The sequence below is a fragment of the Scardinius erythrophthalmus genome (assembly GCF_964197995.2).
Source record: "Scardinius erythrophthalmus genome assembly, chromosome: 4".
NCBI lineage: Eukaryota > Metazoa > Chordata > Actinopteri > Cypriniformes > Leuciscidae > Scardinius > Scardinius erythrophthalmus.
In genome coordinates this window covers 8913119-8939491 of record NC_138224.1, presented here as the reverse complement: position 1 = coordinate 8939491, position 26373 = coordinate 8913119, and the positions used below count along the sequence as shown (strand labels likewise).

General features: G+C 38.0%; 1 protein-coding gene across 2 annotated transcripts in view; it reads left to right on the top strand.

The window, feature by feature from the left end:
- The window catches only part of tmtc2a (transmembrane O-mannosyltransferase targeting cadherins 2a), a 41508-nt gene continuing 15135 nt past the window's right edge, over positions 1-26373 (top strand). Inside the window, exons 1-8 of one of the 2 annotated variants that reach the window (XR_014030073.1) lie at positions 1-420; positions 16966-17557; positions 21448-22279; positions 22365-22479; positions 23703-23788; positions 23871-24055; positions 24209-24287; positions 25350-25471. Coding sequence is in view for 1 of the 2 variants with exons in the window: in XM_081363965.1 (XP_081220091.1) it covers positions 338-420; positions 16966-17557; positions 21448-22279; positions 22365-22479; positions 23703-23788; positions 23871-24055; positions 24209-24287; positions 25350-25471 (2094 nt within the window). In the remaining variant the exon portion in view is untranslated. The remainder of the gene's footprint in view (positions 421-16965; positions 17558-21447; positions 22280-22364; positions 22480-23702; positions 23789-23870; positions 24056-24208; positions 24288-25349; positions 25472-26373) is intronic. The other variant, XM_081363965.1, reaches the window with a different exon arrangement.

The following is a 26373-nucleotide window of genomic DNA, read 5'->3' as shown; positions in this document are numbered from 1 at the left end:
GCTGATGCTTGATTTCTGCGCATGCGCGGCGTTTCCAAATATCATACGCGTGCTGTGTTTGATAGGAGGGTGTAACTGCAACGGGATGTTTCACTACGGCTTGGATGAAGAGCAACCGATTCCTCTCCGTTTATTAGCGAAATCACACAGCACGAGCAAAATTTGAGGGCTGAATCCAAAGCCTTGATCTGAAAATGGGTTAGACGAGCGATGGTTGTTTTTGAAACTCTTCCCATCTCGCAGCAGGAGCAAAACAATGAGGACAACAGCAAACAGAGACAGGGACTGATCAGTGTCATTCATTCCTGGACTTTCTTTTCTCCTGTGTGTCGTTGAGATGATAGTGGAGCTGGTGTGCAGTGCTGTGGCTCTGCTCCTTTATATGAACACACTGAGCGCTGATTTCTGCTATGATGACAGGTACAGTCCTTCTCCATCACTTCATCCTAACAGTTAGTCACAATAATGACAACAATGAGACATGTGTGGTTAGTTAAACGTGCGTTTACTCATACGTTTGACCGCACAGATAAAGTCACCTAACTGTATGTTTGCGCTGTTTGTATTGTGTAACTTAGCTTGTCAAAACAGCACATTTAACTTCTATTAAATGCTTACTAAATTTATTTACAAGTTCCACTCAAACTAGATGTACTTCACATATATTTAGGAAATATTTAAAATTGTGAAATATCAGCTATTATTGTTTGTCGTGTGAAATTTGCTTATTGTTTATCGTTAGAAGTACGTTAGGCTACTTGTCGCGCGCCTCTGGAAACCGGGGCTAGTTGTCACTTTTTTACGCCAATAAATAATATTTTTCAGGTTTGGGTTTGTTTATTCATTTTAATTAACATGAAACAAAAATGTTAAAGACAGCCTGCTGTACAAACATGTAGGTACAGTTAAAATGTGACAACTTGCCCCAGAGTGTGCTGCAAACACTGCAGATTTTGTGTCTTAATCAAACAGACCTATCAGTTCGTTTAGTAGAAGACCTGAAATAGATGTGGAGACATCCCAAATGTGTACTGTTAGGACTGTGTAGTGATCTAAAACCTTGAGATATAGCTCTTTCGACAACTAGTCAGTCTCTTCTATATTTGACTGTGTGGGCTTGCTGACATTGTCTTTTTTCACCAATACATTTATGCTTATTTTTGGGAAATTATTTGCCAATATGTTTTGCCAGAATATGCTTTGCCAGACAAAACCCTGGGCGTCTTTCTGTGGGTTTACTGTAGTGAAATGACCCATTTAGTACACTAGCCAAAGCAGGGATACTATCACAGGGAAGTGATAATTTGTGTAAACATGTCCAGCTGTTTCTGATTCCGTTAAGATTAATTGATAAACTCCCTGGTGGAACTTAATTTGACTTTACAGATCATTTCAAGAACCTACATAGGGACTACATCAATGTTCATGCTATACATTCTTTTGTTTGTTTCAATATCTCATTAGCTGTTTCCATCCACCTATTTTTATGTGAATCTTGAGATATAGCCTTGCACAGAAAAAAGCTGGATGAAAACGCATAAATTCTAAAAATGTGCACAAAAATGTATGCGCTCATTTGAGGCCATACTGTTTTTATCTGATAAGAAGACATGTGCGTGCACTACAATGGAAAGACATTTAAGTAAATAGTGAATAAATCCCTCAATACGCAAGAAAAAACTCTTTGACTTTGCCTCATCAGAGGATGTGATTGGATAACTGGACTAATCAGCAGACCAATTTCATTTCACAGCATCTCAAATGTTCATCTGGTCATTCTGAAATGCCTGAGCCTCATCAAAATGAAAGATAACAAGATAACATGACGGCTTTTATTGCGTTTCATCTGCACACTCTGGGGCGCAAGTGATTTATGCTTCCCCAATTGCAGCAACTTACATCTTTATTACGGATAATTTTGCACCAGTTTCCCAGGAAGTGACGATTTTGTTCTCTTGACCACACGGGATGGGAATGATGCTGTGTTCGCAAATGTTTTATGCGACATTTCAATTTTTTGCATAAATAAATTCCCAAATATGGCTATTGTCAACATATTGACCTCCAAATCCCAAAACCCCAAACTGACCTCCAAAATGCCAATCACATGCGATGCATTGATTCTCAACTGGGCAGATATTCATCTACATATTCACCACGTGCTGATCTGCTCAGTGACTTAAGCTCGAATTTTAGGTCAAACCAGTAGTTTGCAGGGGCGATGCAAGTAGTGTGTTTGTAAATGTTAAATCCTGGCCTGTGACCTTTAATTTCCAGATGAGACCCAGTGTTAATTTAAACCCAAGAGAGGCACACATGCCTGCATCCTTCTCTGTCCCTCTTGAGAGACCACAGATACCCAATCAGTACTCTGACCCTGCGGAGTCATTCATCAAATCGACCTTCTCGCATAAAGGTCAACAGTCCTGCGTCCTTCACCCGGTCCCCGGGGTTTAAGTTGCTGTGATTTATGTGTTTGTGTGCTCAAGGCATAATCAAAGAATCTGGTGATTGGTTTTCTGTGATTCCAGACTCGACTCCTGGGACTGTTTTCTGTCTCTGACTGTGGTCATACACCAGCTGTTGAAGTGCGGTTGAAGTCTTGGGCTTCCAGAGCTCTTGGGTACTGCGCTCCGTCTCTGTTTTCTTAATCACGTCAAGTGTTTTTCCTTGGAATGGTACGGAGGCTTGTCCGCACTCCATGCGCCAACGGTAATAGCAATAAAAAAAAACGAGTCAAGCATTCTTGGTATGAAATGTGCAACTTGACTGAAGGCAGAGGACGTCAGCCAGTGTTATCCTACTGGGGGAAATTTATTTTTACATGTCTTGAGAGTGATGTTTGAGAGTCGCTATGTGATCTTGTGCCAGTTGTTCTTTTCTAAAGCATTTTCCATGACTCTGACTGTGAGTAATAAGACCTCGCTTACATGGTTTTCGCCCTCTGGATGAGTTTCACGTGGCTTGCCTTGCAGAGATAACATCTTGCTGTTTGTTTTGAATGCTAGTTATATCAGTGAAGAGATTTCCAGAGGATGTCGTTCACTGATTAGCTCAGGTTCAGCCGTGTCCATATCCATGGCTGACGACATGTTTCCCTCAATATTGAAGTTAGTTTTTGATCAGTATGGGATTTTAGAGGCACTTGTAGGGCAGCTGCTGCTTTGATTAATACAGTAACCGTGGTTGTAATTGACTATTTGTAGTGTATGACACCAGCAGTATAGCACTGTAAAAATTTAAACTGACATTTAGTCAAGCAACAGACTTGCATAAGAAATAAGGTTTTTAATTCAACCCAGTCACATAGTGCTGGCCACTTCATTCTTCATTGTTTGGGCATCTGTAACAGTCCTTAAATATGTGACCCTAGAAATGCATAATAGGCCTCAAGGGGAATTTAAAAAGAAAACATCCCTCTCTCTTCCAGCTGTGTGACGAACGCATGCTTAACCAGTTCAATGTTGTGTATTTCTGAGAAGCTGAGAAGGAGATCAGTGTGCAAGTACTGTGATTGATAGATAGTGTCAAGAGAGCTCACACTCTGTCTGAGTTTTGACACATGGCCGTCTGTGTGGTCTTGACAGATGTACAGATTATTAATTATTAAATAACCATTAATTTATGGCTGCATTTTGATCGCGTGAATGAGGTTTTTGTGCACGTTCGCATGTCTCGCAATGATTGATAGCTGTTTTGTTACCCGTATAGATTTGACATAAATCATGAAGTAAAAATCACACAATTGCCATCCACAAAAATAGAACAAAATATGTAAGTGATCTAGCTAGTCTTTATTTAAGATGTCAATCCTTGCTATTACAGGCCTTGATATTAGTTGGCAACAGACCATTTATTTTATCAAACCATCTGTTCTAGACATGCTCTCATGCCTTTTGAAATGTCAGACTGTTATTTTTATTAAAGCTCTTGGGGTTTCAGGACAAAGTGTTTCCTGAAATTGTCATTTTTTATCGTTTTAAAAGTAGGTATGTGCCCATTGGTGGCATGGGAAAGAATTCAAGACAAAATAATGAATTTACAGTATGTATTTCTCCAATCCATGTCTCAGGCATCAAAAGACATGCTCATGGAATTATTATAATCTTGCGCTATGCACTTTATAATTTTACTAATTAGAACATTGTAGAAATTATAGTTTTTATATTTATTTATATATTTTAGACTGCTTCTGTACTTGATAACAAATCAATGCTTTAAAATTGCTTTGTGACTTTTGTCACAGACTGTTAGTGTCTTCATTCTTTTTTTCGGTTCAAGGTGTATTAAACCCATTACAATCCTAAATACCCACATTGCCACCTGAACAATTAGCACTTCTTTGACTCTTTTTAACCGAACTGCTGTCATTCAGCTCTGTCTGCAGTGGGACACAACATAAGAGAGGAAGTGAAGAGTGGCTGATTTAAAGAGGGTAATTTGAGATGTTTGGAGGCTGAAGAGAGCGGTTTAACCGCACAACCCAGACAAGTACATCACAGAGATGATATATTTTATGAAGGAGAGGCAGATGCATGGGCTTCATCAAAAGTACCAAAATCAATTTTAAAATCATTTTGAGTGGTTATAGTGTGCCAGAGGCAGAGTGAATGAGATTCAGAACGAGTGACTGAAAGATTTGATTTGTTGCCAGTGGAAATGGTTGCATTGTAAAGCACTCCGCATTCTCCCCTCAAGCCCTAATATGCCACATTATTCCACCAGTGTTGAACACATGTAAGTTTTATGTTCAAATCCACTATATTGATTTATGCAAACTCTAAGGGAGTTTGTGTAATGTTATGCTGTGTGTTGGGGGTTGGTGCTTTGATTACTTGCAGATTTGCACTGGTTATCCTTCTGTGGCCAACTCTGAGGAGCTGTCAGCAAACTCGGCTCATTTGAACACTGTCTGAATCGACAATCAGGGTGAAACTCCTCATGTACCGGCCATGACACCGGCCTCCCTGAGGGGAATCATACAGGCAGAGTTAAGTGTCGAGTTTCTTGAAAGAAGGTAGCCAGTGTTGTAACGAAGAGGATGTCGCCTTTATTGAGCTTGACTAGCGTTGGTGTCGATATACTGCCATGGGATGTGGCCTTTTGTACCCAGAAACATCAAAGAAATGAGTCTCTTAGCAGAAAAGGACATTTGTTTTGGTTAGACATGAGTGGATGGAGTACAAATTTCGCTTCTTTAGATTCTCTTAGTTTGCTACTGTGAGTCATTTAGCAGAATGGACTCCAGACTCTGACAGCTCCCATCACTGCCACTATGAGGTAACTTTTGGAAACGAGAAACCCCTTACGTTCCCTCATAGAAGTCGTACCAGCACAAGTGTGGATCAAAGGATTCTGCAGAGCGGTTGTTGAGTTATGGAGTGTTCACACATGATGAAAACCTCAATCCTGAGGTCTTCTAGAGTTGAGGCTTAACTTCCCACCCAGGTTAATGTTCAACAGACATCAGAATATGGTTGCTGATGGTTAAAATCCAGAAAATATTTTGAATGTGTAATCAGTCTTCCTATAAGTTCCCACAGTTCACAGCCTTTATGTGTGGGTCTTAGAAAGTCTATAGGCTCTGGTCCCCAAATCAGACTGATACTCACTCACTCACTCACTCATTTTTTTATTTAGTTCACTTTCAGGCTATTGGTTTTATTCTTCATCCCTTACATTACTAATATAGCATAATTCATTTACTTGATTTATTTACTTTAGTTATTTATTTCTTTACATACTTTTTTACCAATATATTGACTAATTTATTCATTCATTTATGTATATGAAAATTACTTACATTTCAGTAGGCTATTGGTCTTAGTTTTCATTCATTTTTCAATATAATATAGCATCATCCAGCACTGATTAAAAAGTTGTATTCTGTTCAATTTATTTATATTGTAGTGCATATTTATAGTTTTTTTTTTTTTTTGTTGCAAACTCCCATTTCTGCATGTTTTTGTCTTCATAATAGTTTTTAATAAACCTCGGACTGAGCGACCACACACATTTTAGCCCAGTGATTATGAGCTGTCTGTACTGGTGTCACATTGCACTGGCATCTGCCTTCTCCCACAAACACATAGATGGGCATAAAACTCACCACAGTAGGGAGAAATTCAAACCCTCTCAGTTCCCCACAGATTACACACATTCGTAGCTGTTTGCTGTCTGTGTGATCGATGACGATTGTGTATCATCTTTCGTCAGCTCCCGCTCTCAGCACTCTCTGTCTCCTGTCTTTGTCTTCCTCTTTCTTTTGTTCTCTCTTTCGAACACTTCCTCACCAGCCTTGTGCCAATTTGGAATCAGGGGAGCACACAAAAATAAATCCTCCGTTCTCAATGTCAGTGCATCTGACTGACAAATCCTCTAATAAATTGATGCCTTCTGCTCAAGGCAGAGATTAATGACAGTCATAATCAGTTAAGGTCTCTTTTTCTCTCTTTCTCTGTGTGTGTGTGTGTGTGTGTGTGTGTGTGTGTGTGTGTGTGTGTGGATATAAAGGGGATCCATCAACACAGTGTCCTGCAGTGATAATTGGGCAGCCTGGTTGACAGGTTAATCATGGGGTTATCATGGTTCCTGTGGATTGTGTGGATCTACCTGTCATCTGTTGGGAGGGAGAAAGCCGACTGAATCAAATCCCAAGCCCTGTTAAACAGTGCTGATTGTTTCTCGTATTGATCCTCCTTAATCTTTGTGTTGTTTTACTGGCAGGACCAAAGATAAACAGTCCAAGACCACCAAGGAAAATGCTTCTGTTTTGCTTTTGTTTAGTACATTTTATTCATTATGAATTAGGGTCAGTGGTCCATGTCACAAATGTGATTAGTTACCTACAAATAATGCAGAATCTTATGTATTTCTCATTAAATTTACGCCACAATGTTTGACATTCATCAAAATCCTAAAATTGTATTTGCCTGGTTTGAATTCAATTATGAATCCCAGATTTTCAAAGAGGTCCCAGACTTTTGGATCCCGCTGTAAATAATGGCTTGCATATTTTAAAGATGTAAATAGTAAACAATGTTTTTTAATGGTTATTTTTAATAGTTTGAAATTGTTTATAATTTGCTCAGTAAAGTACTTCTAATTATCATGTGCTGTATGCTATTCAAAAATAGTTCTTGTCAATATTCCAGCAACATATGATTTTTCATAAAGAGGTCTGTGCAAGAGTTTTTGTCAGCTTCTATAATATATAGTAATAAAAATGGTTCAGATTGTTCTTAATTTCTTCAGTAAAGTAGTTTTGTTTTTTATGTGCAAGAAAATCATGCACAATCTGCATGTATTACCATTTATTCATATTTTAGAGATTTCTTTGTTTTTCATGAAGTCTGTGCTAGAGTTTCTCTTTTTTATGTCAGCTTTACGTGTGCTAATACTTCACTGTGCTTGTTATCATTCATGCATATAATGTCAGTGCTACCTGCATCGTATTGAAAGCCCCTAATTTTGCCTTCCTGGATGGATTTTTTTTTAAATTATTTAAAATGTCACATCTACAGGCTCAGCTGCTTTATGAGTGCAATAGAGATTCATTAGGACGTGTCACAGAGCGTGGCGGCTAAGTCCTCCATCGCCTTTGGTCTATTGAGCCAAATATTCCACGCTCTTAAGCTCAATTGTATTTCTTGGTAATTACCGCTGCTTCAAAAGTCACGTCATTTTTAAGTCCATAATTCGAGGAGATGTTTTTATATCCTCTCACGTCGTGAAAAGAAAAGCAAATGAGTCGGGACGGAAATGTTATGGTTTTAAAGGGGCCTCTGCTGTATTTCTCACACCTGCACCCCTCCAGCGCTGAGCCAGGCGGTCTACATTAATGCGTTTCCCATTAGAGACCCTCAGTATTTTCTTTAGGACGTAACTGTGGAGAGAATGTTGCATACATTCAGAGAGATATTGATTTTGTTGCTGATATGGATGTCTTTGTTGTGTAAAAAGACACTGAGTGTTTGATTCAAAATTCAAAAGAACAAAGAAAGCATTAATTCTCATACACAAGTAACGTCCTGAGGGAGAACGGACACTTTATCATTTTATACATATCACTTGTAGTACATCACTCAACCTACATTATCTTAATGATATGCTGCGTATTTAGGGAGGGGGTGATGTCGTTTGCTTTGATTCAGTTTTTTTCTGCTCAGAGCAATTGGGCAACATTAGTAACCACATTCGGGTCATATTTCATTCCTATTCAAATCTTTTTGGGGGTCTGTAATTCATCACCAGTCCGGAAGCAATCTGTTTGCTTTTCCTGTGTTTCCCCTAGATAAGAGGCGCATAGAGCGTTTCGCCTGCCGTGTAAAGAAAGATCGCAGTGATATGAGGACTTGTTTAGGTTCACTGTCTGCAGCGCTCTCATTGCTATGCAATGCCATTACCGGTCAGATGATACAGTTAATTTATTGTGCAGGGATGGAGGGTTTGCATGCATAATTTTGAGAAGGAGAAATGTCAGATCGTGAGGAGCTTTTCCGCATATAACTGTTTTGGTGTTTTTTACCTTCTCATATAATGTTTTTTAGTATTAAGACCATTTTCTACCTTCCCCTCCCTATTGCAGCGACATCTCTTCTCTAAAGACTTTTTTTGCCATGAGGACAACCTGTCACTCACATGAGATCACAGCAATTGCAAACCACAATGATATAACGATTTAATCAATTCCTGATGGACAAAATCAAATCTCGCCCCACATTTTTTCTTGTTTAAGAAGCCGTTTCCTTTGGATATATACAGTGCATGACAATAGGGAAGAAAACACAACTTCCTTAAGACTTACGACCACCCAGTCGATCAAAAAAAGAGGTCATTTGCATATGTTAATGTGCTCAGGGTTGTGATGTCATAATCAGAGATTCGTTTTGATTGACCTAGTTTGAAATGTAGTTTTTATAAATAATGAGGCAAGGGAAAAGGTTTCTATGATCTGTCCCTTGAATGTTTACATTCCATCCGATTTTAATAGGATTTGAGACATATTTTTCAAATCATAGGCTGAAAAAGGAGCCCCTGCTCATTTCTCAATGCTGTTTTCCTCTTATCTGGCTCACAGATAGTATTATTACTCATGTGGTGTCTGGCTCTAGTAACATCACACCATCAGGTTCTGGAGTTTGTGTTTTATCTGGCCTCGCTTGATTTCAATAAACGGAAAGAAACCATATTTCAGAGTGGGATTTAGATAAACTGCTGCCTGCTGTGTTTATCTGTTTTGAAGTGTGTGAATTTCTCTCCGGTATGACTTTCGTGGAAGTTCTTTATCCGTCAGTATTTGATGAAATGGACATTTCTGCCACTCAATATGTAGCAAAGATTCCCCATGCACGAGTTAATAGATTACTGTGATCCAGCAGTACGTCTCGCCAGCGGGTAATATCTCTCTTTCTCCATCTTTCTCTGCTCTGTCTGTCTCGTTTCCTCCCCATTTTAGTCATTATCTTCAATCACTCTCTTGTCAACTCTAAGTGAATGTAGTTTGCAGTTTTCAACCCATTTTACATCCATAATGTCACATTTCCAAGTAAAACCAGGTGTTTAATGTGATGATAAATGTAGAGCAGGTTTTATCCATCAGGCGTTGATTGGATCATGAAAAGTGGGGATCTCTGAAGCTGAAAAGTATAAATAATATTTATTAATTCTAAAATGATAATTTAAAATGATTTTAAGAACTTGAAGTTTCAATCTATTGGTTAAATGCAAGGAATTATGGGAAGTCAACAATGACACATACTGTACACATACAATGGTTGCCTTTCATTCTCCTCACATAATACAGTCCAATTAAGTCCAAGTGTTTATCTGTTCTTAAAGGGATATTTTGAAGAATCTTGGTATTCAAAGAGTGGCTGGTCCCCATTGTAAAAAAATACTATGGAAGTCAATGGAGACCAGAAACTATTTGGTTATCGACATTATTCAAAATACCTTATTTTGTGTTCAGTAGAAGAAAGAAATTCAGAAAAGTAAATGATGACAGAATTTTCATTTTTGGGTGAACTATCCCTTTAATACTCAGAACTTAAACATATTGTTGGCTGATAAACTGCTTTAAATGCTCTGAATTAACACAATTAACACATAATGACAACGGGCATAATGTTTGTACTGGATTTTTTTTTTTTTTTTTGAAAGTTATATTCACCTGTCTGAAAACAAGACTTGTCTAAGTATGTTCACCTTGGTCCATCAATGTACATAATCAAGAGTATAAAGTATATAAAATTGCATTTAGTGAGATGTAAACATTTGAACCTTTTAATTTAAAGCTTTAAAGGTTTTTTTTATTTTATTTTAAATTTGTAGCGTTAGATATTTGAGTAAGTTGAATCCCAACACTTGCATCTAAAAGTGGAATTCGGTATTTTCTCTTTAAAAAAATCCTGTCTTCATCAACATGTAATGAATTTTTTGGATAGCCTATAGGCTGCGAAGCATCCACTCGTTCTATCCTTTCGTAGACTGGGAAAATTGCCGTTCAAATGCAGCCTCTGAATTGGGAGTTTGGGACGCAGCTAATGTCCATTCTTTCTTGCCTAGCTCACTGAATATTTTATAGTGGAACAAATGTCAGATTACATTCAAACCATAGCAGATTTGGAATATGTACATGCCTTGTTAGCTTTCACTGCTCAGTTAGCTTATGTGGCATTGTATAGGAAGAGGTATAGTTGCGGGACACAGCTGGTCGATTTGCCAATTAGTGAACATCCTGAAAACTGTTACAAAGAGAGGCCAGGGAGGAATGGATGAAGAGCACAGATGAAGAATAGAATGTGATCAATTAGGTCTAGGCTTTTCTCTTTTTGCCTTTATTGTCTGTTTTGTTCTGTTTCTTCTGAGTTGTGTGTCTTTTAATGACTAGTCTGGGCCAGTCAAACAGTGAAAGAGCACCAAAAGATCCTGCTGTTCTTAATTTGTGGAATTGCACATTTCACTTTCACTCTTGTCCCCCACTGTAGTCTGAATACATTCAACTGTCTTCTCCTCTAGCAGATGGGAGCTTTTTAGGTCACTATGACATCCAGCTTACCAGCTTACCTTACTCGTGCTGATAACACAAGACATGTATCATACAGATGCAAAACCAGAGCAAGATTGGGAAAGACAGAGTGAGAATTTGTTTACTAGAGTAAAAATGACTATAGCATGGATACTTTTTGTATGAATGGCATTGCATTAGATTTAAACATAAAATCAAATGACATTTATTTTAAGGTACTTTTTAAAATGTGTGTTAGGTTAGGCCTACATCTGTATTTAATCTTGATGGAACTGAAAACTTGGGACAAGTCAGTTAAAGTAATGGTAAAAAAAGAAGAAAAAAAGCTAGTTTATATACCTACAGAATGCATTAAATGTTTAATTCCTCAATCTTATATAATATAATATAATATAATATAATATAATATAATATAATATAATATAATATAATATAATATAATATAATATAATATAATATAATATAATATAATATAATATAATATAATATAATATAATATAATATAATAATATAATATAATATATGGGGAATGGAGTCGTATCATCTATGATCATTAGAGGCACCAGACCGCAAAAGTACCATCAAATTAGCATCAGTCCCTGGGGTGGTTCTTCTGCCTACATTTTGATTTGTGCGATAAGGCAATGAGTAGACAGACATGGTTTGTTGCTGGGAGAAACGGGCACTGTCAGAATTTAATCAAGGCCAACATTTATCACCGCTGAGCAGACACTGTAGACATTAGCTTTTAATTAACTCCTCATACTCAATTATCGTCTATTCAGACAACAGAAGATGTGGATCAGGATATGCAGCTGATAATATTTCACTGCCTAGTTATGTTTCTGTAATGTAGGTTTTGAACATGTATTTGTGTTGAAATGCAATGCAGTTCGGATCAAGGCACTGGTGCCCTGTTGGGTGGCCCTATAAATCTAGTTTTAACTGTATTTTATGGCAGCCATTTATGTTATGAAAACTATCACTGTTAAAGGCTCCAGTCATTGCCTGGTAAGAGCATTTGCGCTCCATTCACATTTTATATGTAGAGAAGGCTTTCATATATATTTTCATTAAAAGGATCTCAATAGAGGGCCAAGAAACACTTCAACCTCACACTTTTCCAGATGTGAACTCCACATCCATCACAGCATTCAGACGGTGAGACTCTACAGGTTCTGGACTATGAGAAGTGATTAAATCAGGGCTTTCTCAGGCTTTTACAGTAGCAGGTTTGCAGACGCTGGAAAGTATTTTTGTTGTCCTTCAATTTATTAAAATTCAAATATAAAAAAGATAATATAATATACAATAAAATAACATGTGTTTATGGAAGTAGTTTCTAGAAGTTTTAAGAGCATTAAATACCTGCTCACAGCTACTTTAATTACTTGATTAGGCTTGATTATTTAAAACTGTCAGAGCTTTAAAGTTGTGGAGTACTCCAGTCTGAAATACTGCCTGATTGACTGGACTGCAGTGTTTTTATAAGACATTGATTTCCTTTAACTGTAGTTTTCTCTGTGGCTTCCTCTACCACTGGAGCTCTTATGGTCTTCATCCATCATGTAGCTAACAAGGCTTCTTTGTGCTGAGTGAAATGACTATTCCATTAGCATGACATCGCTCTGGGATTAGCCCAGATGGCTCCTACTGGAGATCGATGTCAGTTCTGGTGTAGTGAGGAAGCTCTCAGATCAATTGTCAAAGTGAGAAGTATCACAGATACTCATTGGGTCTGCTCAGATCATTAAAATGATTTAAAATCAGTGCTGTTTGTGTGAGGGCCGTCAGTGCATGACAGGTTTTTGTGTTGGGGTCTGTTTGAGTTTGAATGTTAGCATTCTGAGTCAAAAGCAGAATGCAGTATATCTGTATTTATTTTTTTATTTTTTAATCATATGTCTGATCAGTTTTTTTTTTTTTTTTTTTTTTTTACTTTTGTGTGTATGTGTGTGTTCTGCAATGTGTTGTGTAGAACTTCTCTTTTTGTTGTAGCTGTTGTTGAGCTAATCAGAAGTATTCTCTGAGCAGATGAATGTGTCTAGCACTGAAGGACACTGCTGTTTCCCTGCTCCACCCCACTTGGCCAGCGTCTTTGATGGGTGGAAAAAAAGTATGTGTTCTCTGATTGGCTGTTATACGTTTTTGCGCTCATGAATGGGTTCCAGTAGACAAGAGGGAAAAATCTTAATCAAGATCTTGTTAAAAGCTCATGCCAGAGTTGGCTTTAACATCTGGCCGGCTGTGAGTGCCTGGTGGCTTTGATCACTGCCTCTTTACTTCAGTTTGGCATTTGTTAACTGCTTGACCCTATAGTAGATGCCTTTAACATGAATGTATATTGATGGTGGTATTGAATTTATTATTGCTGGATAAAAGATTCCCTTTAACTGTGTAGTGCTGCACTGTCTGTCAAAACAATGCAATTATTAATTCTGAAATAATTCACATACTTCAATTTGATACATCAGTCAGAGGTTTTATTCTTCTTGTAATTAAATTCTTACAAAGACATATTGCTTGCAAATCTAATTTCAAGCATTTAAGCATAAGCTTTCAGATCACAAGAAACATAAATTTGGTCATTTTTTTTCCTAAACATTTTACTAGTAATGTATATGTTGCGTTTCAGATGCATGACAGGTGATATTGAGGCTGATTAAAAGTGGAGCGCACAGTGATTTGTTGTGGGGTGATGTTATAGCTAGAAGCCATATGGGAGAAAGGATCAGTTGGATCAGGCATTTCTGCTATAATGAGTTTATGATTTATATCATATGTTGTGTACCATAACACAACACTGATGCCTTTTCTCCTCACTGAAATATGGGTTGGATGTGTGGATGCAAGTTCAAACCCTTATAAAAATCTGAAATATCAAGAACACCTTAAGAAATCATAGTTTTTAGTGAAAGCAACAAATGAAAATTTTATGTTGTGGAGATGTTTATCGCATATTAAAACCATCTTATGCTTTGCTTTATGGGCTAATGGGTGTTATACACTTGGTCTCTGCTAAAACAAATTGGGAACTCTTGCCAGTATGAATTAAATGAAACAAATCCACCATTTGTGAATGCAGTGACATTTTATGAGTGTGTTGTTTAAAGCTGATGCCAATTTCCCCCAAAAAATGTTTTCTATAGAAAGTTTATGATTACTTGCCAACATGTGATTCTTTTGGGAAAACATCAGTATTTAATGCTTTGTTTAGGTCAATAGCAGTTGTTTTAGTTCATTTATTTTCTAAGACAAGTCAACCACCTAATTGCTTTTCATTAGTGAGTTTGTTAAAACCACAAACACAAGGATTGCACACATCTCTGTTGGGACAGGTTTAAAGTGATTAAGACCTTGTCCCACAGCTGTGCCCCTAAAATACTCTGGCTCTATGATTTGCCTGTAATCTTGTTAGCGTCAGATTAACACCACAGCCGTGTTTCCCTGTGCAGGGATTGAAAGCCACTCCATCCCTCTTCAGTACTTTGTGCTAATCTGTAGCTGTTGGTATACCCTCTCTGATTTAATTATATAAATATTAACTTTTGCTGTTGTTGTTGTTGTTATTATACAGTATATATTTTTTATTTACTTTTATTATTATTATTATTATTATTTTTAGCATTCCACCATGAATGGTGCATTTTAAAGCAGTGTCAAGTTTGACTGGAATTGGTCTAATTACATAGACTGATTAGTTGTTTTTGCGACCCACCGACTAGTTGATATAGAAAATAGGTACAATATGTTGTGCATCTTTAATAGGCAGTCAGTATATAACTTCACCTTATACCCTAAACTGCACGCTTAATCCGTTTACTTTCATAGCACCGGCTGCGTTGGAAATGAAAAATGACTGCACATCCAGCCGCCCTCACATTTAACTGCATTAACCTTCTGAACTCCCAGTGACTGAGTGGCTTTGTAGGGCGGCTCACCAGTGATTTATAGAGATTATAAACACTGGAAGCTGAAAACATTACATGTATGAGATGTAAAGTGTATTGCCACTGAGCAAGGCTAGATACTCCAAGATACAACTGCATTTTTCCAGTCCCTCGAGGTGACAAATGACACATTTCGGATTTTAGGAAAACATAAATTTACAGGCCGTCATCCTTCTCAAGGTCCACAGATAAACCTCATACAAAACAACCAGTTTTCTCAGGCGCTGCTTATATTTGGACTAAATAAGGGATGGCAAGTGGAGGAGTAGACCTTGCTTTAAAACTTAAATATTTTGGAGACGCTCAAGTGGTCTGTGTCACAGCCGTCTACCCATGAGCATCTTCGGTTATATAAATTTGATTGGACCACACAAAATCTAAACACACAGGGTACGTTTGTTTGTCTCTCTGTCAATTGCATCTTTGCTTTTGAGTGTGTTTGTAATAGTTTTAATACAGCAGTGCATAGTATTTGCTAATACCTTCAGTCATGACCTCAGAGTAAAGCTGCTCTTAATGGACCACACTATATTCACAGTAATCTGATTTGCTGTGGCCCAGTTAGAACAAGATTACCTTATAAACAGATGTATACAACATAAGCAACTACATAAATCCAGATAAGTGTTAATAAGTGTACAATTGTTTGCAAACACTGTGGTCCATTTACAAAAATTGCAGGATCTACACTGTGGAAATGCACAAAGGGCAAAGCAGATGCTTGTAATGTGTGGCGAATAATGACCCATTGGCACTCATTTAAAATGGGTAAGGAAGAGTGATGGTTATTTTATGTTAGGTGTTATTTGTAGTAACAGTGACGTTTGTGGTATGCATCATCTGATATGTGATGATCGAGGTACTAAGCTGAGACCTCACTGCAGGGGTCATAGCGTGATGACGGCCGCCGATCTCTTCACTTTCCCAGCATTGTGTTTCCTGAGTCGAAAACAAGTGCAGGCTTTCTCATGGAGTCACAGAGAGCTCTATAGACAGAGATTTGGGTCACAGGAAACTGCTCCACTTGTACTGAGGGCCTGATGTATTAACTGCCACTACAACACCGACTGAAAATGTATTAATCTTAGTTTTTTGGGAGGGGTATTTGTTCATTTTTTATGTATTTTTGTTAGATGTTTATTGCACTCCACATTACTTCCTTCTAGCTATTGTAATATTTCCCCTCTGAATTTCTTTTGTTTTATTTAATTTTTTTATTAGATTTTTCTAAGGATAAAACTATTTTCGCCTCACTTTTCATTCTTTTGTACTCTGAGTGATAAAGCAAAACTGCATGTGTTCAATTCCCTGTGGCCTTGCATCTCGATCTTGCCCTTTGGAAATCATTGTAATTTAAATATTTAAATCAGCTGCCCTCCCACATCATTGCCAATCATAAATGAAAAGAATACATTAAACTGGCAAACACATTAAGAAAGCGCATATATATTGTGCTACTGTCACTGTCTGGATAGCAGGATGGCTTTATTTAATGCATGGTGAAACAGGCACTGTTACTAATTTCTGTTCTTATAACAGGGAAAGAAAGCATTAGAATTGCATTGTATTGGAATCAATGGCATGTATGTATGTATGTATGTATTATAAATAAATACAAAAATTATACCTGCATAAATTGATTATTGTTAATATATTATTTTATTATGACTGATCGTTTTGTAACAAAACAAACAATGGTAATAGTATTGGGATCCAAGTGATGACTGAAATATTTCATGTTACTGTTTGTGAAGTATATGTGTTAAATAGACAGATTAATGGAGTCAGATAACATCTTTAAACTGTAAAGATGTTTGATGCTGGGTCTGGTCTGGTGGCATCCTCCATTAATTGTTATAAATAAACATTAAAAATGTGCATGAAGCAGAGAAGTTTCATGCCACTTTTATTGTTAATGCTATTCTAAATGTCTTTTTCATGCAATATGGCTCCTATTTTTCATGTTACCTCTTTCTCCATCTTTAGCCGAGCAATCAAAACCAACCAAGACCTCCTGCCGGACACTCCATGGACGAACATCCTGTACGATGACTTCTGGGGCACTCTGCTCACCCACAGCGGCAGCCACAAGTCCTTCCGCCCCCTCTGCACCCTCTCCTTCCGCCTCAACTACGTCCTGGGTGGTCTGGACCCCCGGGGCTACCACCTGTTCAACGTGGGCCTGCACTGCTGTGTCACTGCACTCTTCACTGCATTCTGTGGCCTTCTACTGGGTGGAGGACCGTGGAGCCTGCTGGCGGGACTGCTCTTCGCCTCTCATCCCATACACACCGAAGCGGTAGCTGGGGTGGTGGGGCGAGCAGATGTGGGAGCAGCGTTTTGTTTCTTATTGTCCCTGCTCTGTTACACCCAATACTGCCGTCTAAGGCCCAACGCAACACACTCAAGCGGGGGTGTGTGGCAGGCAACGCTGTGGCTGGCCGGGAGTCTGGGTGCTGCTGCGGCGGCCTTGCTGTGGAAGGAGCAGGGAGTGACTGTTCTGGCCGTGTCAGCCGTTTATGACCTCTGTGTTGTGCATCGTCTACGACTCCGGCAAGCAGTGACGATGGTGCTGAAGGTGAGATCTGATTCTCATTGTGTAGATCTGCTCCAAATCCAAATGAAAATGCAATAGCGGCACCAATGTGATAGAAACAAGGTCCTGAATCTTAACGGGCTGAATTTTTTATACTAACATAAAGTCTCCATCTTGGAAAACCTGTAGTTTTGTAATGCTAGAAAATCCCTTTCACACCAAGGACGATAACTATAATGAAAGATATTGCTGATAAAGGATAAAAACAATGACAGCCAATCAGAATTCATACTGCTTTAAAAAGCTCAAAGATTTAAAGTGACAGACGACAAAACTGTAGCGTGCTAATATTTCTGTGGACACTAATATAGCTACCGTTATAGTTATCATTCTTGGTGTGAACAGGCCTTTACCCTAGAAAATGTGAATGTTTTAGTGTAACGTTATAATACAACTTAAGTAAAGTAAGTAAAACCTGTAGACCAGTCAGGTAATTTTCTATGGCAAAAAACAGTCAAAAAAGGCTGCGGGGCAATTATTATTAGTTTCATCTGAGGTGCAGTACATTTCTAAAACTGATTTTTCATGAATGTGTGGCCACTTAAAATATTTATTGCATCATCACTGTTTTAATAATTTTTGCAAAAAATAAATAGTGACTAATGTCTATGCAAACCTTGAAACTAGACAAAGGTTTTCATATAAAAGGGATATTTTACTGTGTCCTAACCTGTTAAGATGAATTACCCTATTAAACCAACAAATGGCAAGTATTACATGATGGAAAATTCCATTTACTGTAGTAATACTACACATTTAATTCCATTTAGCTGTACAATGATTTTGTGGGAATTATCACACTTACACTCATGATCTGTTCAGTATAATATGCAGAACTAATCTTTAAATGTCACTTTTTATCAATATGATGATAAATGAGAATTTTTGCAGCTCTCCTCCACCCTATTTCAGACAATAATGTAAGAGTAATCTTACCAGTCCAGACTGTACACCAATGCCAACCCCGCAGCACATCTGGGCTCTTTATCATGGCCTCTCTGCCCGTGTCTCCGGCTTTTCTTGCTGGTAATCATGAGGTGCGCGAGAGGGGCGACAGCGAGAGATTACAAACTCTCCAGACGGCCACGAGCGCATGGGAACGCAAACAGAGGGAGAAAAAGAGGATGAGGAGGAAGAGAGGAAACCATGCCCTCACTTCCTCTCTTTCTCTTTATCAAAGCACTTTCTCGTTCACTCTTATTCCCGTGGTGGAAAACCGGCTCATTGGCTTTCAGTGTTTCACAGGGGCCTCATTAAATGCAGAAGGAATGGTCAACAATAAAAGATCCCAAAGGATCTTCCGAAATGGTTTTTGAACAACGAGGAGGCACTGACTTTGCATATTTAATGCCACGGGTCTCAGACTTTACATTCATGCGGTAATGAATGCGTATCAGGGTAATGAAAAGAGATAGGGTGCCCTCATTGATATTCTAGAGGCTACAAACACCCATGATATATGATATTGCTTTGATTTGAGCTGAATGCAGTGTGAGTCTAAAACAATACGCTGTAGATTAGTTTTGAGGTTGGGCATACGAGCGCACAATGCAGATAGAGGGCAATTTTTCATCTCATTTGCTCTCTAATCAGGCTGAGATGAGATAAAGCTCGTGTGATTGTCTGGAATGCGTTCTGCCCTTTTTCTGCATAGCAATGGTGCACGTGGCTGCTGGTTTAGCGCAGGATCTCCACACCCTCAGTCAACCTGTCTTAAGGCCAATTCACACTGCACTGACAGATGGCAACAAACACTCTGTCGGGTTCTGGTTGGCGCTTATTTTTGCTGATTGAACATATTTGCTGTTTGCTTGGTTGAATGTCTGAGAAGTGACGTTCTGTAATCTGGTTATTGTCCGCATCGGTCAGCGTCTGTCGGTGCAGTGTGAATTGGTCTTTATTCAGAAAAAAGAGAGAGTTTGATTGGAGGGAATAGTTCACTTAAAAAATTAAAATTCTTTCATCATTTACTCACCATCAAGTTGTTTCAAACCTGTATGAATTTCTATCTTTTGGTGAACACTAAGGAAGATATTTACATACATTGGCTTCCATTGTAGGAAAAAAATACTATGGAAGTCAATGGGGTCCATCAACTGTTTGGTTACCGACATTCTTCAAAATATCTTCCTTTTTGTTCTGTAGAAGAAAGAAATTCATACAGGTTTGAAACAACTTGAGGGTGAGTAAATGATGACAGAATTTTTAAGTGAACTATTCCTTTAAGGGGGAAAATACAAAAAGATGGATGACTGATTAGAGTTAAATGAATCTTTCCAGCTTCACAAGAAATGTTTCATAGTCTATTTAAGGTAATTCAATGATGACACACACAATATTTTGGCTCATTTGTCTTAATGCTGTGCGGGGAGATTTTCTCATAAACAGTCAACAAATTGATTAATGTGGCGGCAATGGCATTTATGCTGTGACAGGAAATTCAGCTGTGAAATGATGCTGTGGATCTCACATTTCCTAAACACCGATCATGCATCTTAAAAGTATTTATGTTTAGACTACAGTAGGTTTACTGGTTGAGATATTATATGATGCTCCTACATTTTCCTTGATATTAAAAACTGAAAGATTCTGATTAGATTTGGATGGTTTCCCAATAGTAAACCTACAGTCTTCCTAATTGTGAGTGCAGTGATGAGCAGCAGCTAAAACAAGCTCCTCCTCTGTCCTCTTAAAGAACTGCAGCGTAATGAGTTCACTTCATCAACATCCTCCAACGCCCTGACTATTTCTATCTGGATTTTGCATGAAATGCTGAGGTCATTTGTTGTGTTTTATGCATGAGTTTTATTTGTTTAGTTACTAAATTGAAACATGACCTTATGCACAAACTTTATAAGCAGAGAAGAAAACTGCCATGACATTGAGGATAACTGCGTTTTGTCTGATGATTGTTCTTTACATCTTCGCTGTAAGGTCTTTATGGTATCTCCAATCTAAGATTGATTTTACAGTTTGGTACAAAAGAGCATGAACACAAACAGGTGATGAAATAGAGCTCATTCAGTTCAACCATATCTGAACTGTAGATTAAAGTGTCACACTCAGTGGAAGCAGAGGATCTATCGTGGCTTTAGCCCATAAGTTTCTGACCCATTGTGTGTGAAATAAAGAATCGATATTCGTGGCATCTAATTTCCCCAGTCTTTGAGCTTGACTTCCCCAGAATGCACTCTGTCAATAGTCATGCTGTGCCCAAGAGGCAATTATACAAGAAAAGATTTTTCTTTTCGCTCAAAAGACTGTTATATGCTGTATAAATCCAAAGGGGTGTTTTTTTCTTCTGGTACTTTTATGCACCAGGGGATGTCTATTTATATATTTTATTATATTTCATTTTTAAAATGTTACATGGTCTCATTAAGCAGGTTTGGGAATATTTTTTCTACTTTTCAGACTTTTTATGTATACATTTGTCCCAGACTTTCAATCGTACATATGTAAAACTATGGTAAACAAACAGTGACATATACGTAAAACATTTCAATATTTATAAAGAGACAACAGTGTCAGTGAAGAGCATGCTTGAAAAAAATCATTATTTTTATTTTGTCACTTCCAATCAAGTTGTAATTTTGTCATTATCAAAAATCTGTGATCATGTTATTGTGGTCTTTTTATGGTACATAAAATGCTAGCTATGAGCTTAGCCATAACTCCTTAGAATAGACTTAGAAAGACAAATTTTTTCTTGAAATGTTAATGTAATTTCCATCATAATCATTTCAAAATGTGATTAAACACAATACATAACTGTAGATGTGGTGGACATTTTCATTTGTAAAAACAACAACAAAGGAATAGAAACAAAGTCAAAATGTAAAATGATCCATTTTGTTCTCTTCATTTTCTAGAGGAGGAACATGACCTTGTTGGTCAGTTTAGCCTGGCTGGTTGGTTGGGGAATGATTCTGCTCACAGCTCGATTTTACTGGATGGGCAACAAGCCGCCAAACTTCTCCAACTCAGACAACCCAGCAGCCGACTCGCCTCACTCCCTGACCAGAGCGCTTACGTTCCTGTACCTGCCAGCTGTCAATGCCTGGCTCCTCCTCTGTCCTGACAAGCTCAGCTTTGATTGGTCAATGGATGCCGTTCCTCTGCTCAGATCCATCGCTGATTGGAGGAACCTTCAGTCGGTTATGTTTTACTCAGGATTTTCTCTCCTGGCATGGTTTGGCCTGAGAAGCTCATTGCTGCAGTCCACAAAAATCAGTGAAACCAATGGAAAATCCTATGTGAGCAATGGAAAGTCTGCAACTAACGGATATAGTCATAATCACAATGACAACCACTACAGGGACTCGAATTCTCCTAAAAGAAATGGTTATCACACACCTCTCAAAACCTCTCAAAAATCCCTCGCAGGCACAGAGAACGTGGTGGTCTTTTCCCTCGGGCTGCTGGTTTTGCCCTTCGTCCCAGCCACTAACATATTCTTCTATGTGGGCTTTGTAGTGGCCGAGCGAGTGCTGTACATCCCCAGTATGGGCTTCTGTCTGCTCGTGACCGTGGGGTTTAGGAGCATGTTCATGCGCTGTAGGTTGAGATGCTCCAGAGCGCTCCTGCTGACCTGTGCTGCAGGCCTGGTGCTTCTCTACAGCCTGAAGACTGTGAGGAGGAACCAGGACTGGCAGAGTGAAGAAATGCTGTACAGGTCTGGCATTGCTGTCAACCCTGCAAAAGGTGGGTTTAAAGAGCTTGTATTCTGCAATATCAGATATATTACCTACAAAATAAATATTCTAGTGAGATTTCATGTTTCCCTTAGCTTGGGGCAACCTGGGTAATGTCCTGAAGAACCAGGGAAAGATGGCTGAGGCAGAGAGGGCGTATAGAAATGCTCTTTATTACCGGGGCAATATGGCTGATATGCTCTACAACCTGTGAGTACAATATCTTGGTAACACTTTACAATAAGGTTCATTAGTTAACATTAGTTAACTACCTTAGGTAACATTAACTAAGAATTAACAATACTTCTAGAGCATTTATTTATCTTAGTTAATATTAATTTCAACATTTACTAATACATTCAAATCAAAAGTTCTATTTATTAACATTAGTTAATGCACTGTGAATTAACATGAACAATGAACAGCTCTATTTTTATTAACTAACATTAACAAAAAAAATCATAAATACTGTAACAAATGTATTGCTCATTGTTAGTTCATGTTAGTTAATACATTAACTAATGTTAACTAATGAACCTTATTGTAAAGTGTTACCAATAACTGTCTTTGACCTGGTTTTTTATATCTACACCACACTGTCTGAATGTTGTGGCATCAAAAAAAAAAAAAAATCTAACCAAGTTGTTCAGAAAACAAATGATGCTAGATGTTTCTGATGTGTTCAGGGTTCTAACTTCACCTTTCTGAGTCTTTTTTTATTATTATTATTTTTTAACAATGACATAACCATACTTTACATCTCAATGTGATTCCCCCCCATTTAATTAAATTTAATTTAATTTCTGTTCATTTCTGTCTCTGTCTATGACCAGAAATAAGCAAACAAAGGGATGACTTAACAGCTCTCACACTCTCTCTCTCTCTTTGAGTGTTTTCAAAATTTGGGGAGTTGGTTTTGTCAAGGTCATATAGCACTTTATCTGAGCCAGTTTTCCATGGAAACTGACATAATCCACTGAAACATGACTTTTGCAGGGCAGCAGACATGAACAGATGTACAAAAAAGGAATATGTGCCATTATATTATATTCATTGATTTTTAACTATTTTATAGTACATTTAATTCTTATAAAGGTGGCCCCAAAATAAAAAAGTTAAAACATACTTTGTGAGGGGAAAGTCATAATTAGCATTCAGAAAACTAGAGTGGGAGGTTGAGGAGCAGTGCAAGTATTTGCCGTATCTCTCTCTCAGGGCTTGTGTGTGTGACGGGGATTTCATTAGTCATTAGTCCTGATTTGCAGGCATGAAAGGAAGTGTGAAACACCTCTAACACTCATTAACCCTGGAGAGGAGAAGAAAACCCTCCATGTTTCATTGTCACGTTTTGGTCCTTGCACAAACTTATATGTTCATATTGCTTCACACATCATTTCTCAAGCTTAAAACCTGTGTGATTTTATTTCATCCAGTGGTTTGCTGCTACAGGAGAGGGAGCGATTCTCTGAGGCTCTGCATTACTATAAACTGGCCATCGGGAGCAGACCGACTCTGGCCTGTGAGTTCAACTCTTCAGTTTCACTTAGTTCACCATTTTGACCATCAGAGTCAGTCTCTTACTTGTGTCCTGATTTTCACAGCTGCATACTTGAACGTGGGCATCATCCTGGTCTCCCAGGGGAATATCGAAGAGGCCAAGCGCACATTCCACACTTGCGCGGACATCCCTGATGAGAATCTGAAGGACCCTCATGCCCACAAGAGCTCCGTCACCAGCTGCTTGTACAACCTGGGCAAGATGCTTCATGAGCTGGGCCAGCATGAGGTACAGCTCAGCTCATTCACTGAGTATTGATCGAAATCTACATGCATAACTCAGTTTAGATGGATCCAATAATGTTCTTGTATGAATTGTTGGTTGTTCATTTTACAGTTCTTTTTGTCACATTATTACAGACTGTTTTTGTTTGTCGTATAGGAGGCACTTTCAATTTATAAAGAGGCTGTGCAAAAGATGCCACGACAGTTCGCACCGCAGAGTTTGTACAACATGATGGGTCAGTGTTTATTTCTCAGTTGAACTACATTCAGATGTATTTTATGTATGTACCTTTACATATCTATAGACCAATGTAAAATTGAGGTTGTGTTTTTTTTTCCAGTGGAATCACAATATATTAAATGTAAATTTATAAATTCTCATTCTATCTATCCCAATTCATCCCGTCCCATCCATCCAATCTATCCATAAAAATATTATACCTAAAGACCAGCCCTATGACTTATTATACTGTTTTGATATTTTCCCCCTGCAATTTTAGATTTTCCCCTCTTATAGACAACCTCATAAACATGCTCCGTTTAAGATTTCAAATATGACCTATAATATATTTTTAATGTTCTACAACCCGTTCAGTTTAATCACACCACTATCTTGCTACAGCTGCTTTACAACAGAATTTGAATTTGTCTCATATTTCATATTTGATGACGTCTGCATCATTAATTATGTTACCCGTTTATTACTGTGAAGCTGAATTGAAATAATTTCTATTGTATAAAACGCTAGATATTTGTAAAACCATCCCAAATAATGTTTTGTCACGCCTGGAGATGTGACTGGAATCTGATACATAGATAATGTGTCCTTGCATTACTGAATCAGTATCCGGAGATGTGATGAGTTTACATTTATGCCCTTGTCAGACGCTTCCAAAGACTCTTTGGAATCCATTCAAGGTGTACTTTTTTCTTTTCTTTTTTTTTTTTGTATATGCATTTCCTTGGAATCTAACCCATGACCTTAATATAGCAAGTTTAACTTGTAGTCTTTTGAAAGCTCAGTTGCTTACAGTTACAATTATGCTTATGGTTTCTGTCCCTTGTATGATACTGTCATTATCAGTCTCATACCATGATGGACTGTTGTTTTTGGGGCATCAGGCAGTTTAGAACATTTTTCTCTATACATTTCAAACATAGTGCTCCAGAGGTTTAATGTCAACTCTAAGCATAATAACTAATCCAACGACATATGCTTTTCTTTGCATTTGATTTGTCGGCATGAAGTCCAGGGAATTCTAGGTAATTTTGGATGTCCTTCTGACTTTGGTCCACAGGTGAGGCGTATATGAGGCTGAATAATCTAGAGGAAGCGGGACATTGGTACAGAGAGTCACTGAAGGCCAAACCAGACCATGTTCCTGCCCACCTGACCTATGGAAAACTGCTGTCTATCATGGTGAGTCAACTTGACAAGTTACCCTTTTTGTGTTTGTGAGCTTTTCTTCTGTTACAAACACAAAAGTGAGACCTGAAAGTCTGAGCCCACATTGAAAACAAATAAAAAGATTTTGAAAATCAATTGACATGGTGTTTATTTATTTCTTTTTTATCCATGAATCCACTATTCCATCCATCCCATCCCTTCCGTCCACTTCATTCTATCCATGATCCATCCCATTCTAGTGCTTCCATCCATTCCATCCATCCATGTTGTTGTTATGATTATTATCATATTGCTACTACTACTACTACTACTACTACTACTACTACTACTAATAATAATAATAATACATTTTACCTAAATAATAATAATAATTTATTAAATAGAATAGGTTAAATATAAGCTTTTTCACCAGTGGTCTCAAACTTTTACTGCTATATATTTTACAGACTGTGGTTGCTATTAAATTTTCATTATGAATGTAAAAACCTGAAGCTAAATGGATTTGTGAAAGCGTAATTAAATATTAAATCCATTTAGTTTGATTTCAATCTACAAATGGGGAGATGAAGTGGAAAGAAGTATCCAAAGATGGATCTGGTTATCAAAATCATTTGCCACAGATGACCCTTCATGAGACTCTTAGTGCTGAGGAAAGAAATAATTGCTTCGTCCTTGAGAGGAACATTGACACAAAAACATCTCTCAGACATCAACGGCAACATCATTTTGTTAATAATGAAGCCTGTCTTTTCAGATTTTCACATTTTTATTCCACCCCTTTCACTATCCCATCTCTCCCTGCATATGAAATAACCCTCTCTGATGATGTAAATGGAGAAGGGGTGATGAAGAAAGGTCGAGCAGCTGCATCCCCCCCAGGACGTGATATCTCATATCCTCCTCCTAATCTGATT